The 17,792-nt window shown below is 36.6% G+C and overlaps 1 protein-coding gene across 3 annotated transcripts in view; it reads left to right on the forward strand.

Annotated features, from left to right (window-relative positions):
* Positions 1-17,792, forward strand: part of LOC124637428 (formin-like protein) — an 84,572-nt gene that overhangs the window by 55,042 nt on the left and 11,738 nt on the right. For 2 of the 3 annotated variants that reach the window (XM_047173909.1, XM_047173907.1), the window contains exons 2-7: positions 5,039-5,209; positions 15,288-15,367; positions 15,888-16,027; positions 16,392-16,615; positions 16,962-17,210; positions 17,465-17,608. In XM_047173909.1, coding sequence (XP_047029865.1) covers positions 5,039-5,209; positions 15,288-15,367; positions 15,888-16,027; positions 16,392-16,615; positions 16,962-17,210; positions 17,465-17,608 — 1,008 coding nt within the window. The remainder of the gene's footprint in view (positions 1-5,038; positions 5,210-15,287; positions 15,368-15,887; positions 16,028-16,391; positions 16,616-16,961; positions 17,211-17,464; positions 17,609-17,792) is intronic. The other variant, XM_047173908.1, reaches the window with a different exon arrangement.

Here is a 17,792-nt window from a genome sequence, read left to right on the forward strand (position 1 = left end):
TCGATGCTATACGGTTGCATAATATACGAATCCGTCAGTCCAAAAGAGTCAGTGGCATTATACACATAAAAAAATATGTATGCCACTATCAGATCACTATTACTTCTTGCTGCAATCCGATACAATCCTCAACGCTTACAAATGTCAATGTCTCTCTCGTCACTTTTTCCTACCATTAGTGCAGCACTATAATATCGATAAACATTCTCGATATATTCACGATCTAGTCTTTATCCATCACTCAGCGACCGGTCGTGATCGTCATGCATTTGCATCGAATTCGTCACGCTCTACTGAATCGATTCGAAAACACATGCGTGACGGCATCGCGGCTATATTGTCGCTGTTATCATTGATCATCATCACTGTATCAGCATTTAAATGTTCAGTGGACCTAGGTTAGACATGCTTGGTGTAAGGAGTGATCAGATTATTCAGATGGTGTAGGGTACGGCTGACGTTGAGGCGCCAGGTCTTAATCCATATGGATAGTTTTTGACAGTACAGCTATGAATGGAATCTATAATGAATCCAATCTTTAATAAGTTCTACTACAATCCAGTCGTGAAGCTTTTGATTTCATAACTACATATGTGAAGAAATGTGAGTCTTCATGTCTTAAACGTTAAGTAACAAACATCGTTTTTCTTCCGCAATCAATTTACCGCGGCTATATAAAAATTTATAGCCACGCAATTAACAGCACATTCCTGACAGCCAAAACAAATTTGAAATCTTTCATAAAGCGACCATTAAAACAGGCCGCACCTAACGAATTAACGCGAAATAAATGATGTCAAAAACCACTGTTTTACTGAAAACCACTATAAATCTGTCTTTGTTCCTGGACATGCCACAACAGGCACAATACCAGCAATGACAGTTACAATGACAAATGTACCGGGAATACGACTATAAGGAGAAACATTAATAACTAAGTAGAAAGCGGTTATAATACGGGAATTAATGATTTGTCTGTCTCAATATTGTGAACGCTTTTGAAGCTTGACTGTTCTTGAATTTGAAAAGGATAGTATATACCAGAACAGTTTTTATGAAAGTGGTTATACAATCGATGTGTTTGTATTTGAACAAGTATTATGTTCATTATGAAACTTGAACCACTAATCCAATTTTGATGAATGAGCTGTCAACTATATTATTTGAAAATTATAGTCCACGAGGCACAGGCATCACATCGATTAATAAACTGTTTAACTGACCAGCACGAAAAACAGAATAAATATCCAATGAATCCATTTGTCCCTTAGAAACAATTACTCAGTTACGTTGTAGTTGGACCTACTTTCTTAGCTGTATCAATATATTTTTCTACTCATACAAACGTCCCCTGCTGGGTTTCATTAAAGGTCTTCAGAGACTTGAATCGTACAGATTACTTACAAAAACTATTTAACCTTCTGATTGTAAACGTGACTCATTTAATAATCCCAAAGGTTTATAAATAAGCTATGAATATTATGACATAACTAGAACTGTTCTATGAACTCAATAGCTAAGTCCAATGACTAATGGTACTTCAATTCTGCTGACTCCTCAAGGGCTAATGTTGATTCAGTTCTTGAAAATGTTCGAAATGTTCGAGTTATGTCAATAGTTCTTATAACAAGCATAGCTACTATAAGAAGCTGTTAAGTTTGACTTTTGATATGATGAGTTAAAAATGTTTCTCTTCTTTTAAAGCAAATGTGGGTTTTCTCATTTTGGTGTCATCATCTAGAGGTATCTTTTAAAAGCAATTTAATATTGTACGACCTAAAAATCTTTAAAATTCTTTGGTCTGTTTTACAAGTGTAATAAAATGATTAAGTTTAGGAGTGTCGAAAACTTGCTAAAGCGAAACTTTTTGAAAGAGTTGCTGCAAGATAGACTGTGATTTAAACAGTCACAAATACCACTTCACAAATATCAAAATCAAACGACTAATTTATTCATGTTTGACGTCTCTACTAAATCACCGTTCATGAGATGCTATCTAATATTTACGCAGTTTAAACACTTACATACATAGGCCATTCACCTGCATGATCAACAAGTTTTTTGTCGCTGTAATTACGTTAAGTGAAGTGTGGTCACTAATTGAGAAATTAGATTTATCACTGTTTTTATAAAAGTACGGTTTTCCCATGTCGATCAATTACGAAGCAGATTTAATGCATCGAAAGTCCTTGATGATAATAAAGAAGAGCTTTCAAAATATTATAGTATTCATGTCCTTTACCTATTCCTAGCTAGTATTTTCTATTGCATAAATATGGCTGCTTAATTTTAAGTAAATGCTTAAATGCATGAGAATTGAATAGTAAGTAATTAAAGTCATACAAGCAAAGCTTGCAACCAACTATTAAAGTCAACTAAATGTTAACTTAATAACAGCATGCGCAATTTCAACAGCGGTATTTGCTACCTACAAAATTAAGTTTGGGACCACACCTTAGACAGCAGTGCGTGGGATCACGCCCATAGCATCATAATTGAGAACACACTGTCTATGCTAATACGAACAACATAAACCTACAAAGCAACTAAAGAATCATTTCAAAATAACCCTTATGTCTTCAACATAAGGTGCTGATGGAAGATAAAGATAAAATTGCAAGGCGTGAAGCAGTGAATCATGGGAGATGAGACTCATTCGCCGCGATAGGCAATGTTGCAGTAATGAAACGGATAGTAGACGTTATTTCTGATATGCATGGGCGTAGACTTGTCTATAAGTTATCAAGTTCGTTATTCGTGGATAATTATTAGGTTTTAACTAAATATAGCTTTTGTATTAAATTGGATTTCTGTACGACCACCCATGAGGTTTGATCAACAATCAAACCCGTCAAACTACCTACAGTAATGACTCATTTCGGGGTACAATCACAACATTTATTGAAACAAGGTGACGTGAATTTATTGAGGACTACGACACGACAAATTGAATGACCTCTTTCTGGTCAACGGACCACACATTGAGGACAATAAGGATTTCTGCAAAGTTCCTCAGAAGCTCCCGTATTCCGGTAACAATGTTCAAGTGTTAGATGTTAGATAAGATTACGATGATGCTTAAGCTTTCTGAACAGGTTTGGGTCAAGTCCACTTGGCACGTGCCGTGGCTTACGATTAAGATGAACGCTTTGTCAATTGACTGTCCAACGTGAATGAAGTAGAAATGTTCTTAGATTACCTATTGAAGGTGATATAATAGAATCTATTGATAATGACTTTGGCTTTGACAACCTCTTGGCACTTGACATTTTCATTGATAAACCTCAATGACTGTCGCTTGATATTGAGGGTTGAAGACATGTTTCTTCTTCTTTTTCTTGTGTGGAATGTCAAAATCCTTTGTTTGCAAGTATGTACAGAGAATGGTCTTAATTATTAACATTCGTCCATTGCATACGGTATCCAAATATTTGTTATAGTTAGTATGTAAAATAATTTAAACTAAGTTCTAAACGGCCTAAATTTCGAACATCTGGCCAATATATCATATAGAGCAGGCCGAATGTCGCGAAACCCAAACTGTCCAATTTAGTTCAGTTTAGTTTGGCCATTACCAATTAGTGTACAAAGTGCACTTAAACAGTTTGTCCTTAGCCAATGTACTATGCGTAGACGAGTTTCGTTGTACCCACACTGAGGCTGATAGGGTTACCAAGAGTTTTAAAGCTACTTTTGAAAAAGTTTTGAGAAGTATTTAGACTCTATAGTTTTCGGAAACATTTTTATGAAGTGAAAATTCGACGGAAATTCCTTTTGCTCGTATAGGTAATGTGTGTCATGAAAACATGTCATGTCATGATCTTTTATTTTGTGTTATACTGTTGAAAGGTTACGCAAAATCCTTAATAATGTCTTCGAATAAATCTTCTGGTATTACGAAGCTTCATAAGCGTAACCTTCACAAAAATAAAATAAAGACAAAATACCCCATTTTTCCTTATAAACGTAAAGCAGGCAATCTTATGAAAGCCCAACCTTCAAATCGTCGGTTTATGACTACGCAGCGTCGATCCTCATAAGTTCGAGAACCCATTGGTCGAAACATTGCCAATAAATAATATCGCTATAAATGTCAGGCTGAAACGTGATTGTATGAAGATAAATGTAGAACTGGGATATGGATAATTCAGCCTTAGATAAGGGTATAGACCAAAAAATCACAATTCTCTGCTAGCTTAGCAACTTACATTCTCTAAGAAAATAAAGAACAATATGGTCGTAAGTAGGGAAGACTTCACGGGAATTCTGAAAACGAAACTTCCTTAAGTCAAGGAGTCTCTTGAAGCCTAAGTATACTTGTACCTCTTTAGTGAAGTAGGTAAGTAACTTGTGCCACTCGATACGTCTTGAATTCAGTTCAAAGATTCGGAACAGATTCATCGGATAAGGTATGATGAAATGATATCATTCGAGCAGGTGTATGACCACCAGTCACCTTAAGTTCAATTCAATGTCGGCCGATTTGTATCGAAGATATGACAAACAATGTATTTTTTGGTTATCATTAAGATACTTATCAGTTTGATGTTGTTCAATATATATGTTTTTGTGCTCTTCAGGACAAGTGAAAGCAGACCACTTTAATTTCATTATCTGTAACCAAATGGAAACCTCCTCTACACCTTCAGGGTCCATAATACTTGCTAATAGATATAATTCACCTTTAAAGTATCAGCCCTGTTAGGCTGCGTATACCGTTACAGACGTATAAGCCAATATCTTGGAAACTGGTTCAATGCTAGCCGATCCTTGTTCGGATACTGAATCCATCACGATTGAATACAATGTGCTGTTATAACATAGGCGTAATGTATACCTTCATGGGATGTTTATGGGAATTTGTGAAGTTGGCACGAACTATTATAAATATACGGGAGTAAAACTGGCATGTTGGTGGTATTTTTAAAGCTGATCTATTCTGTTTTCAAGTTTAACACGTGCCACTACATTGTAAAGCTTTTCCACATCTCCTTAACACATTGTTCTAAATTGTAATGTTTCCCCTCCTTTGTTCCAGGCGTCAATGGATCTCCCCCCGGATAAGGCGAAACTTCTCCGAAACTATGACCTGGAGAAGAAGTGGGAGATCATCTGCGACCAGGATATGGTACAGGCCAAGGACTCCCCAGCACACTACCTCAACAAGCTCAGAACGTACCTCGATCCTAAGGCGTCCAGAAGTCACAGGGTGAGTACCTTCATGCTAAGACTAAAAACGCTGTCAAACTTTAGAATCTACGTATTATACTTCGGCCGTTCAGAGAATGCGTTCCTGACACCTATCAGTTAGTCACGACTAGTGATGGGCACAACATAACACTGAGTTCGTTACCGTTCCTACAAAATGAACCGCCGCATTATTTTAAGATTATTTTCGTTTTAAATTGGCGGAACCATTTGTTTTATATTTTAGTTATTTAAGTGGAAACCAAAAAAAGGTAATATTCATATAATAAAATTGTTTTATTTATTCTTTGTTACAAGTACATTGAATTGAATGTGCGAACAGAATATTAATCAGACTCCGATTTGCTTGAGGAGGTGGTGTCTTCATCATCATCTTCGCCTACATGTATAATTATATTATTATCAATAACAGAATCAATCCTGATATCTCGGTCTAACAAAAGCCGGGTAATCAAATAAAAACAGATCGAAAACACTTGAAAAACGTGGTCTATGCGCACGAAACGACAACGGACGACTGTTTTAGCGTCACAAAATGGCGGCCCATAACGCCATTTGGGGTTACCATTTTTAAACTAAGTATAAAAATGCGGTTTGGTCATAGTTTTATTTTTATATTTCATAAACGTTATAATTAAGTCTTATAGTCCATTATTTTCCAATTCTTAAAAAGAAAATCAAAACGTATTATTTTATATTATAACTGTATAAGAACAGATTACGATACTTGCCTGTTATTTTTAGCACAGCACTACAAAATATAAACCGCTGACATAACCTTGTAATAGCGCAGTATAGATTTAGAAAAATATTGTTTACCAAGTTATTTGACACTCAGTTTGGCACAAAATTATAACATTCATTGATTATTGATATAATAATGTTGTTTTAATGCTCCTCAATTGTTAAAACGGTAAACAACCAGCAAAAATATTTTTATCGTAACTGCAACGCCATTGCAAAGTTACGTCGTCAGTTCAATCGCGACGTGTCAGGAACGCATTCTCTGAATGGCCGAACTATAATATGTACAGGGGCTCTTTTGGCATCTTTAGAGTAAGCATGTCAGATGTCTTTCTTGTGTTTATTTTTTCAATTTGGTCAGTTCTTTATTCGATTTGATAAGCTTTCATCGCAACTTACGCTTCATGATAAGCGTACTCCGCAAACATTGTATTGTCTCCATAAAGGAGTAAATAAAATTGTTACAAGAATATTACATTGTTCGTTCGCCGTCAAAGGATACTATAGAAATGTCTGAACAAAGTTGCGCCAGGCTCTGTCGCCGTATTCGGCGGTACCGTTACACATTGTAAACAATGAACGAGGCATTAGTGAGCGATAGAGATCTGTGGCCGCCTGCAATTTGTGGGTACGACACTATCGGGAACATTGGAAAGGACTGTCGGAGTTTCCTTGGTTACGTTCTTCAACATCTCTTTTATCGCTGAAGAGTATTTTCACAAACATCGTCTCTTTATAGCTCTAAAAAGCTGGCAGTACAAAGTGGGCAAAAATTAAAAAAAAAAGCTCAAAATTTGTTGCTAATTTGTTGTTAATTAGTTGCCAAATAATCGATTTTTTTGCTTTTGCCGATTTCGAGAAATCGTCAACAATGCTAGCTTCACCATAAGCTGGCATGGATTATAAGATAAAAGTAAAGGTAAAATAAACAAAATCACTACAAAGGACAATGGGCACAAATATATGGGACCTGGTATACCCCACCAATAGGAATGTCATATATACCATTGGATAGGTCTTTTTATGTAGAACAATATTTACTATGACAGCTTTGTTGAAATGTTTGTCCGTTCTGAGATATAGATAAAAAACTGTGCAAAAGTTAGAACTAAATAATCTATTGATAACTCAAGTTTTTAAAGGAAAATCTAAGTACTACCAAGTGTAAGTCTTGTAAGTGCTACCTGCTGTGCCCGTTAGGGTCCATAATTGTTACTATTAGGTATGTAGCATTTCAACCTTTTATAACGGACAAACAATAGAACAAAGCTGTCATTGTAAATATTGTTCCAATTAAAAAGACCTATCCAACGATATATATGACTTTGCTATTGGTGCGGTTTCTCATTACGCCCAAAATCCAGTTGATACAATAAAAGGTTGAAATGCTACATAATAGTAACAATTATGGACCCTAACGGGCACAGCAGGTAGCACTTACAAGACTTACACTTGGTAGTACTTAGATTTTCCTTTAAAAACTTGAGTTATCAATAGATTACTTAGTTCTAACTTTTGCACAGTTTTTGATCTATATCTCAGAACGGACAAACATTTCAGCAAAGCTGTCATAGTAAATGTTGTTCTACATAAAAAGGCCTATCCAATGATATATATGACATTGCTATTGGTGGGGTATACCAATCTGCCCATTGTCCTTTGTTGCTAATTTGTTGCTGTATAACCAAAATAAATTTGAGGTGCAAAAATATTTTTTTTTTTCAAATAGAAAGTTTTTATTTGCTTTGCGCGCTTGAATGTCAATTGTTTCATGAAAAAAATATGAAATAAATTTGTTGCTCGTCACAGAACTGTTCCTTGTCACTTAGAGAACCAGCAACTAAATAGACACCCGACGATCGGGTGTCTTGAACTTCGGTGACTAACAAACCGGCCATGCTAGCTTGAATGTCGATTTTTCCGGTGAAAAACGTTGAAATGAATTTGTTGCTCGTCACAGATGTGATTAATGTCTCTCAGAGAACCAGCAACTAAATAGACACCCGACGATCGGGTGTCTTGAACTTCGGTGACTAACAAACCGGCCATGCTGGCTTGAATGTCGATTTTTCCGGTGAAAAACGTTGAAATGAATTTGTTGCTCGTCACAGAGGTGATTAATGTCTCTCAGAGAACCAGCAACTAAATAGACACCCGATGATCGGGTGTCTTGAACTTCGGTGACTAACAAACCGGCCATGCTGGCTTGAATGTCGATTTTTCCGGTGAAAAACGTGGAAATGAATTTGTTGCAAAATTTAATTACATTCAATTACATGTTGATATTACCATAAATGTTTATCAATTAAATAATTTTTGGAAGCAACTTCAATAGTTCTTTGAGTAATGATTGGATGCATACAAGCTTTATTTAAAATTAAAAAAAAAAATGAATACTTTTGTTCGACTGAGTGTATATTGAATTTCTTTTTTTGAATGCTACAAAATGTTATAGGTAAATGATGATTAAAACAAAATTTTTTAAATGATGTATTAATACAAATGTAGATCAACATTTTGAATTTGTTCAATCTGTTTCGTTTAGTCTTCTTAGTCACTATTATTTATTAATGTAAATAAACTGATAACGATGAGCTAATTGTATATAAATTCCAATTGGTAACTTTTCGTTAAAAATCTAAAAATCAGATCTTAACGTTTTGAGGTTCTAGGAAGCTTCCTTGACCACTTCCACGAGGGTGACACCCTAGCTGTATATATGTGTAAGAATAAGTATGTGAATCGCTTATAACTTTCGAACAGCTTGACCGATGAGTACCAATCTTTGTCATTCTAAAGAAATTTCATCAAACTTAGATTTCCTGAAAATTTAAACCAACTTGGTCTAATATATAATAGAAAACAATATAAATCATTACTGAACGAACTGTAATTATTTTTACAAACAAAAAAATATCATCTGAGTCACGATTTCTTCTTTGGCATTAAAAATGAACTAAGCATTGAGTACTTTCCAGAAACTATATATTGATTAATTTTAGTATACTCTTATAGCCACGTAATCAACTGGTAACATTGGTGACTAGTATTAATATTTTTTTATTTTTCAATTTTATATTTTTTTCGCTTTTTTTTTGAATTCTATTTTTCTAAGCCATCCTTGAGCGCTAATAAGCAAAAAAAATTATCGAAATCGGATGACCCTAAAAGGCCATTCCTGTAACTTCCCGCTAGATACATTAAGCGTTCGAATGTTGCCGTTTGTTGCGATGTTTTTGAGCTCGTCAATTTATGAGAGCTCAACAATTTGACTTGTGTGTTATTTTGAGCTCTCCTATTTATTTAGTTGCTGGTTCTCTAAGTGACATTAATCACCTCTGTGACGAGCAACAAATTTATTTCAACGTTTTTCACCGGAAAAATCGACATTCAAGCCAGCATGGCCGGTTTGTTAGTCACCGAAGTTCAAGACACCCGATCGTGGGGTGTCTATTTAGTTGCTGGTTCTCTGAGAGACATTAATCACCTCTGTGACGAGCAACAAATTCATTTCCACGTTTTTCACCGGAAAAATCGACATTCAAGCCAGCATGGCCGGTTTGTTAGTCACCGAAGTTCAAGACACCCGATCGTCGGGTGTCTATTTAGTTGCTGGTTCTCTGAGAGACATTAATCACCTCTGTGACGAGCAACAAATTCATTTCAACGTTTTTCACCGGAAAAATCGACATTTAAGCTAGCATGCCGGTTTGTTAGTCAAGACACCCGATCGTCTGGTGTCTATTTAGTTGCTGGTTCTCTAAGTGACAAGGAACAGTTCTGTGACGAGCAACAAATTTATTTCATATTTTTTTCATGAAACAATTGACATTCAAGCGCGCAAAGCAAATAAAAATTTTCTATTTGAAAAAAAAAATATTTTTGCACCTCAAATTTATTTTGGTTATACAGCAACAAATTAGCAACAAATTTGTAGTGATTTTGTTTATTTTACCTTTACTTTTATCTTATAATCCATGCCAGCTTATGGTGAAGCTAGCATTGTTGACGATTTTTCGAAATCGGCAAAAGCAAAAAAATCGATTATTTGGCAACTAATTAGCAACAAATTTTGAGCTTTTTTTTTTTATTTTTGCCCACTTTGTACTGCCAGCTTTTTAGAGCTTCTCTTTATCTTTGTAATAAACTGAATTAGATTCATCGTTTTATCAAGTTTCTGAAGTTTCTCCTTACTGACATTTGGTACCTACTCCGAATTCCTCAGTCAGTCTGTTATAGGTACAAGAAGTATTCAAGCAGGATCATTTAGTTTCTAATGTCAAAACATCATGTTTCCTTCCTATAAACAGCAAAAGGCCTCAAGCTCCTACACCCGTTACATGTCGCGAACAATGACCAATACATCACGTTTTATCGATAGGGATCGCTGGCCAGCCACAATTTGTGGGCAATCCCTTCCCATGCTTCTGTACAAGTGGTCGTTACAACTAATGGGCTAAGTCCCTTTTAGGTTTCATAGCCTGGGAATCGAAGAAAAAGCCTAGTTCGTATTAGGAATTCTGTTCACAGCTTCATTGGGTCTCCGATTACGTGTGCAATGTCGTTTAGACTAGTAACATGGTACAATCGATATGGGGGCTAGACGTCAGTTAGTCGTTTGATTCAGTTATCAGTGTCTGCAGTGAGCATCGAAATTGAGTAGGAGGGTTCTTTTCGGCGATGTCTTTTATTTTATTTTTTATTTTGTATAAAGGCTTATTCACCCTTTTGCACAAAATGTTAACTTGACTTTTCTGGTTGCTAAATTGATATGTTGTGTTCAAGGACCAAAAAAAAAAGTCGTAAAATATTTTAATTATTGCTGCTATACGCGGAAATCCTGATCATGCTTGTTGGGGTGCGGAATTGCAGATCATAAACTGTACGAAATGACGAAATAGAGCGAAAAAATATTCCATTATTTACGTATCTACGAACAAATCCATTAAACTTGACCCACTGCCACTTATTGATACGCCCCAGATTTGAGACAAACAAATAAACAGACTTTTTTGTTTTTACGCAGTGGGATTGTGGGTTTTATGGAGTGCATTACCATGTTTAGGGATTTGTTTGTTTCGTAAATATAATCAAGAAATGATTTCCTGCCGTTTTCGTAACCATTCGTATAAATGAAGTGATATTCTTATTTTTTCGGTTATTCCAAAAACAGTAACACTCAATATATTTTATCTTTCATCTTGATTTTTGGTACCTACGTAAAAATCTTAATTCATCATCCATATCATTGCTAAAAGGAAATATGTAATACCTAACGGATTTCCTTATAAGCATATTTGTTATATTATCCACCTTACATAAACTATATAACCAAGGTTTATACATGCTAGTGTATGGAGCATCGTTATTTTTAGTAAATCCTCGTGTAGTATGTAAAACTTGTAAACACCTGTGCTGTGGTTTGGCAGCTTTTACGTAAATGTGGGAACGCACGCGCAGGTGTATTCACTGTATGACTCCAAGTGTGTTATTTGCTGTCGTGAGACTGCAAGAATATTGGTGTTCTTCGAATAAATATTTTGGTGCATTTTTGAAAGTCATGATAAGATTCCAAACCATTAGGAATACTTTTTGTTTGGGTTTTTTGGTGGAAAATTATCCAAATTGAATTGTAGTTCAATCTTATCAAATGGTGTTAAATGTAAGGTAAAACCGTAGATTGAGACTGCACCTAGAGTAGACTTCAAACACGGAAAAAAAATAATGGGTCCTTAGTGTCGTCCTCAAATCAGTCCTCAAATCGTGGTCTTTACATCTGAGTAAAGAAAGACCAATTCACCTCGTCAAAGATACCGCAGCAATAAACTACATCATTAGCGATAATGAAATACATAATTACTATACTTACACTCCACACATATAATAACGATTTCCAATTAACTTTCAAAGTACGGTTGACAAAAAACACCCAATAGAAATGAAAGCAAATGTGTTTTCACATAGGTACCGTTGCAACGGTACTTCTAAGTTATAGACTTGATTGATTCGTGTTTTACAAGCACTTGAAACAAGTACATTACATAGAGCTTTCGAAAAAACCGGTCAAGTGCATGTTGGGCTATGAAAAAAGGTTTTGGAGAATATTCCTACAGGTCATCTCGTAGTTTAGTTTTCTATGTTGATTGTCTGCTTTTTCATAATTTTGATTATCTGCTTTTTCAGTCATATTTATGAAGGCACTCACTACATAACCCAAACGGTTTTGTTTATCTGAATCTCTGGAACAATTTCTTTTTCATCTAATTGGCCGCTTCGCAGCTAGACAGACTTATTTATTTAAGTCTTGATGAATAACAATTAGCGAAGCTTTTATTCACATGAAACTAGTCCCGTCTTCTGTTTTTTTTCATGGCGCCATAGGCAAAGCAACAGGCGCCAAAGTGGCACTTTTATACATATTTACTCTGAAATCTCACACTTTGTGTTTGACATCTCTGAGTACACAAAAACATACGAATCGTTATTTTCTGTGTGTGTTTTTTTTTTTTGTGTAAATATGTAATAGCATTTTTGTGGTTTAGGTATCTACAAGGTTTATAAGCATTTACTACACATAGTGACGTGTGTGTATGCTAATTTCACAGATTTAAAACTCTTCTCAATTGCCGTTTCCACAATGTACAACTGCAAACTTCATGTTTATGTTGTCCGTGTATCTGATGGGTATGTTATTTCACCTGTATGTTTCAAGAAATTACAACAATTCTCGAGTTCCAGGAACGAACTGATTCTTATATCATATTATGAAAGGAAGCCGTCAACTATCGATAAATGTTCCTGATTCACACAGTTATCGATGAATACGTGAGAAATTACATTGATTTATATTTAATTGTATATTTACATTGTAATGTTATATTCTGTGCGATGTGACAATTTCTCCGAGAATCAGCTGACCGATTGAAAAGTGTTTTGTAATAGCCTGTGAACGAAAGCGGTTTTGAATGAGTATTGGAAAAGTACAGATGGAAAAGTAGCCAAGAAGTAAGAAGGATCAGGAAATGATAAGATGCCATCGGCCTGATTGATACAGTACCAACGTAACATAGGTATAGACAGACAGCTGGACCACTGATACTGTTAGATTCAAACGAAGATTTCCAAATACATGCAGCCGTAGCCTTTTTAACCTAAGCGGCAAATAGTCATAAAAAAAGCTTTACTATAATAGCTTTACTTAAACTAAACTGATACTGGAGAAATACTGTAAATTGTCTTTTAAGTCGCAATCTCAAAACCAAACATGACGTGATGTAAATCAAAAGAATTATTTATCAGTGCCCCTACGAATAGAGCCATATTTTCTCCAAGATACCCTTGTTATCGTCAACGAGATCTAACTGGCAATTAAGCCAGTATGTCTAACAGTAAATCCCGATGAGATACTACAAAAGATAGGAGGCCCCACGCCGTACTGCCACTTGACCTCGGCACCAGCCATGCAAAGTTATTGCGTGAAGATTTCCTTTTGAACATCATTGATGTATAAAATGATAACTATTACGGATATACGAACTATAGTGATTCCTGTAGCGATGTACCTTGTTTACCAAACAAAGGCTGAGCTACCGAAAGTGGCTCTGGTGATAGTCGACTACCAGGGTATTCCCAGGGTATTTCCTTCTCCTAATTTGTCTGTCTTGAGTTGTTAGCGTGAGGAAGCTTTCATCGCAGCGATGGTAACTTATTTGTTTATTATTTTTTGCGATCTTAACGCTTCAAGCGTTCTCTACCAGCCAACCTTTGTTAACTTCCCAAATAAAATGAGGTCCCTTCTTTGTATTCAGTTTACGAGGAATTGAGGAAATAATTCCTAAATTTTTAATCATGCTCGTATTTCTATCAGCCATTTGGATAACTGGAGCGAGGTGATAATCTGTGACCCGCGATGCCTTAATTATTGAGGTCGCACGGCAGTCGAGTCGTTGCCGAAAAGGTCGCGCCTCAAACGGCAATCATGTCTGACTCACATATCGTAACTTCGTGCCTTTTAGTGGCGTGTGGTGGAAGATGTAAGCCGAAGCTGTACTTGTAAATGTGCGTAATATACTCTTGATTCTTACAAAAAAGAAACATTCATTCAAAGGAGGCTGAAATTCAGCCCTTTTCGAAAATCAATTTAAGAAAATCCAGGCTCCAAAAACTGGGACGATGAAATTATGGACGAGAAATAATATATGTTAAAATATACTAAACTCATCCAATCTAAAGGGTCTTGCTCCTGGACTAGATATGTGGAATCGCAACTGTTAGACCCAAAATTGTTGGGTTTAGTTAGATAGAATTGGACATGCAGATAGAAAAGATTCATATATGTATGGTTCACATATGATTTCCCATCGATATTGAAACAGTTAAGGGTCGTCACTACTAACCTCTACTTCCCTTATTTTGTACGGCAGCGTGAATACAGATACACTCGAGATTAATGTTAGCGTAACGTATATGGACGTGAACTTATTGTCTTATATGTTCTTGCGGTACCTGAACTCACTCCTGATATGGAACAGTGTTACAGTTCGGAGGTCAATAAATAACAGGGAGGTAGCAAGTTTGGTATTAATGTGCCTTTGTAATAGAGGATCCTTAAGGTGTAATGTGCCTGAATATTGTAACACCATGTACTCGTATTGTCAGAATTATCACTTTGTCATACGCAATCAAATACCTAGCAGTTTTGCATTGGCATCTAACCTATGTAGAGAAAAGCTCAGCCATCGACTGGCACAAGTCTTTCTTTTAATATTGTTGTTTTTTTGTAAATAGTTCAAAAGCCTTCGTGAAATCTATCAACCGATTTTTAAGAGCAGGCAAAGGTATTATTATACCTGGTATTCCTTGGAAAGTTACAAGGCAAATTCGTGACACTCAAGAAGATGACCCTTCAAAACTACATACTCAACAGAATTGTACGTCTGACCTTTTCACGGTCCACAATACGTTAGGTCTAAGCTCGTGAAGTCGTGATCCACACATACAGACATATCTTGCCAGGTCTCAGGGCACAGGAGTATAATCTGCAACTTTCTCCGGATGTTTAGCGTCGTAAGCTTCGTGATTAGCTAGAGGCGTTGTTATCTGGCCGGATTGAGGTTTGTTTATTGAATGTAGTCAGGTGTGTCTGCCTTGATCAGGAATTAAGATACGTTTGAAGTTGGATCCAAATTATGGGGCTTGCTGTTTGTTTTGGATAAGCGCTCTAGGCTTTCATATACTACAGTACCACGGAAATATAAACAAAAGATTGATCCATTTATATCGATTATGATGGTGGTTTTCCATGTGAATTAACGAGAATCTTTCATGTGTTTCAGAAGCGGAAAATGGTCGGCGACTCAACTTCGACGCAAGTCCTCAGGGACTTGGAGATATCTTTACGAACAAATCACATAGAGTGAGTACCTTTTGATAATCTTATTTTACTAAAACTAAAATTAAGCTAAGAGAAAATTCTCAAATAAAAACTAATTCCAAGATCTATATATACTACGGTCTAGACGCTAGAAACTTGTGGACACGACACAGCTGTATCGTGTAATGAATAACCAAACAGAAATGGCTTGAAAACCACAACGAGCTTAACTCACAGCCTATCGTTCCCTGGCACTGAATATACTGTATTCCCATAACTGTCTGGACGGCAGCCAGAAAATTATGTACCGTTTAAGGATAGGCCACATATTTCATCGAAATATACAGCTGAGTGAAATCGTTAATCTTACATAGGCTGCGTTCAAACCTGTCGCCGAAAGTGAGCGAATATTACGCAGTTTATTGTATTTCCATACATATTCACTTTTTTCGTCCACATCTAGCCGATGATACGTTATGCGTAATATGCACAGACTCTGACTTTCGGCGGCTGACAGTCAGTTTGGTTAGAACACAGCCTTATAACGTATGTTGGTATTCAGGTGGGTGCGAGAGTTCCTGAACGAACAGAACCAGGGCCTGGATGTGCTGATAGACTACCTGAGCTTCAGGCTTAGCATGATGAGGCACGAGCAGAGGATCGCGCTCGCCAGGAGTCAGTCCAGCGATGGGATCAATCAAGGTAAGAATCATGAGTGATTCTAATTGCACTTAGTTCAGAAAAGCTTTTGAAACCAGTCTAAAACATGAAAAAATATATTTAGTCCACTGACAATAAGAGCCCTTTCACCTAGAGAATCAGCCAGTATTACCTTCATGTTTGCTATTTCGACATCAAAGTTTTTACCTATAAACATTTACGTATCATCGGATATTGAGATCTTTGGAACTACTGAAGTAATAAACTAGTCTTCTTATGGTCAGCTACATCATCGCTCAAATTCGTTGCTTCATAATTAAGTACAAAAAATAGCTAGCTCAAATTGTAACTAACCTCATACCTCATCACACTAACCCATTCAATCTCCATCGTCGACCACTATCAGTAAACACCACCACATCAGAATGCAGCGGACCCACCGAGACGGGGTCTACCATGTCGGCTTCATGGCGACGAAGGGCGAGAAGTGCGGAGGCCGAGTGCGAGGGTGCAGCCAGCCCGGCTGTCGCTCGGAGACGGACGAGACACGCGGCGAGATTGAATATGGGAGCGTCCACCGATGATATACATGTGTGCATCATGTGTATGCGGGCTATCATGAATAACAAGGTAATTTGGAGAAGTTGAATTGGTTTGGTTCATTATTGCAATTTAGTTACTTGAGGAAAGTTATTGTTAGAAATCGAACGACCGGTTGCTGGGAATGAACTAAAATTGTATTAATTAAGCAAGACCACTAGACAATCACACGTATATACAAATTATAGGCACAGATTATATTGATTCATATTCGAGTCCCAAGAATAGTATGCGATACTTACCTGACGAGTAACTGCACTCAGGCTGCAACGAGGACTGAGAATAAATACGTTTCAATACCTTGCAAATTGGACATGTCTGAACTTTTGTGTTTGCAAAGAATGATAATTTACCTTATGTATTATCGTTTTTCCAGTATGGCTTCAACATGGTGATTCAGCATCGGGAAGCAATCAACAGCATTGCTCTATCCCTAGTCCACCACTCGCTCCGCACAAAGGCCCTGGTCTTAGAACTGCTAGCTGCCATATGCCTCGTGAAGGGTGGCCATCAGATCATACTGTCTGCCTTCGATAACTTTAAGGAGGTGGTCGGCGAACCGAGGCGGTTTCACACGCTCATGGAATACTTTATGAATTATGATAATTTTCATATTGAGTTTATGGTGAGTGCGAACTTAGATATTTTCGTAACTAAATAGATCTTACATTATTTCGCAGTGTCTCTTTATTGGTTAACAGAATGTAAAAATAAGACTATTATTGTAACCGAAAAAACGACAATTAAAACAAAAGTAATTTTGCACAATCCCATGTAACGTTTGCGCTAACTTTGCGCAAAAGCTTTTGTTTTGCGCAAACACAAAAAAATATTTTACATTCGTGCTCTAAAAACTAATCGTTCTTGTTTATTTTCCAGGTGGCGTGCATGCAATTCGTGAATATAATAGTGCATTCAGTAGAAGACATGAACTTCAGGGTGCATCTACAGTACGAGTTCACTGCGCTCAAGTTGGATGACTACCTCGAGAGGCTGCGGTTGTGTGAGAGTGATGATTTACAGGTAAACAGAAATAATATGTTCAATCAATACGCAGGCCTACAGCTTTTGGCAGTTAGATAGGCCCTATTTTGTGCTTTGAAAAAAATTGAATGTCGTGTACCTAGGCTTAGCATATTATGTGTATTGGAAGGGCTGTTCCTTACGGATAAGTAATGAACTTACGTTGTCAGAGGACGACGACAAA

The sequence above is a fragment of the Helicoverpa zea genome, chromosome 16 (assembly GCF_022581195.2).
Source record: "Helicoverpa zea isolate HzStark_Cry1AcR chromosome 16, ilHelZeax1.1, whole genome shotgun sequence".
In the NCBI taxonomy this organism is placed as follows: Eukaryota; Metazoa; Arthropoda; class Insecta; order Lepidoptera; family Noctuidae; genus Helicoverpa; species Helicoverpa zea.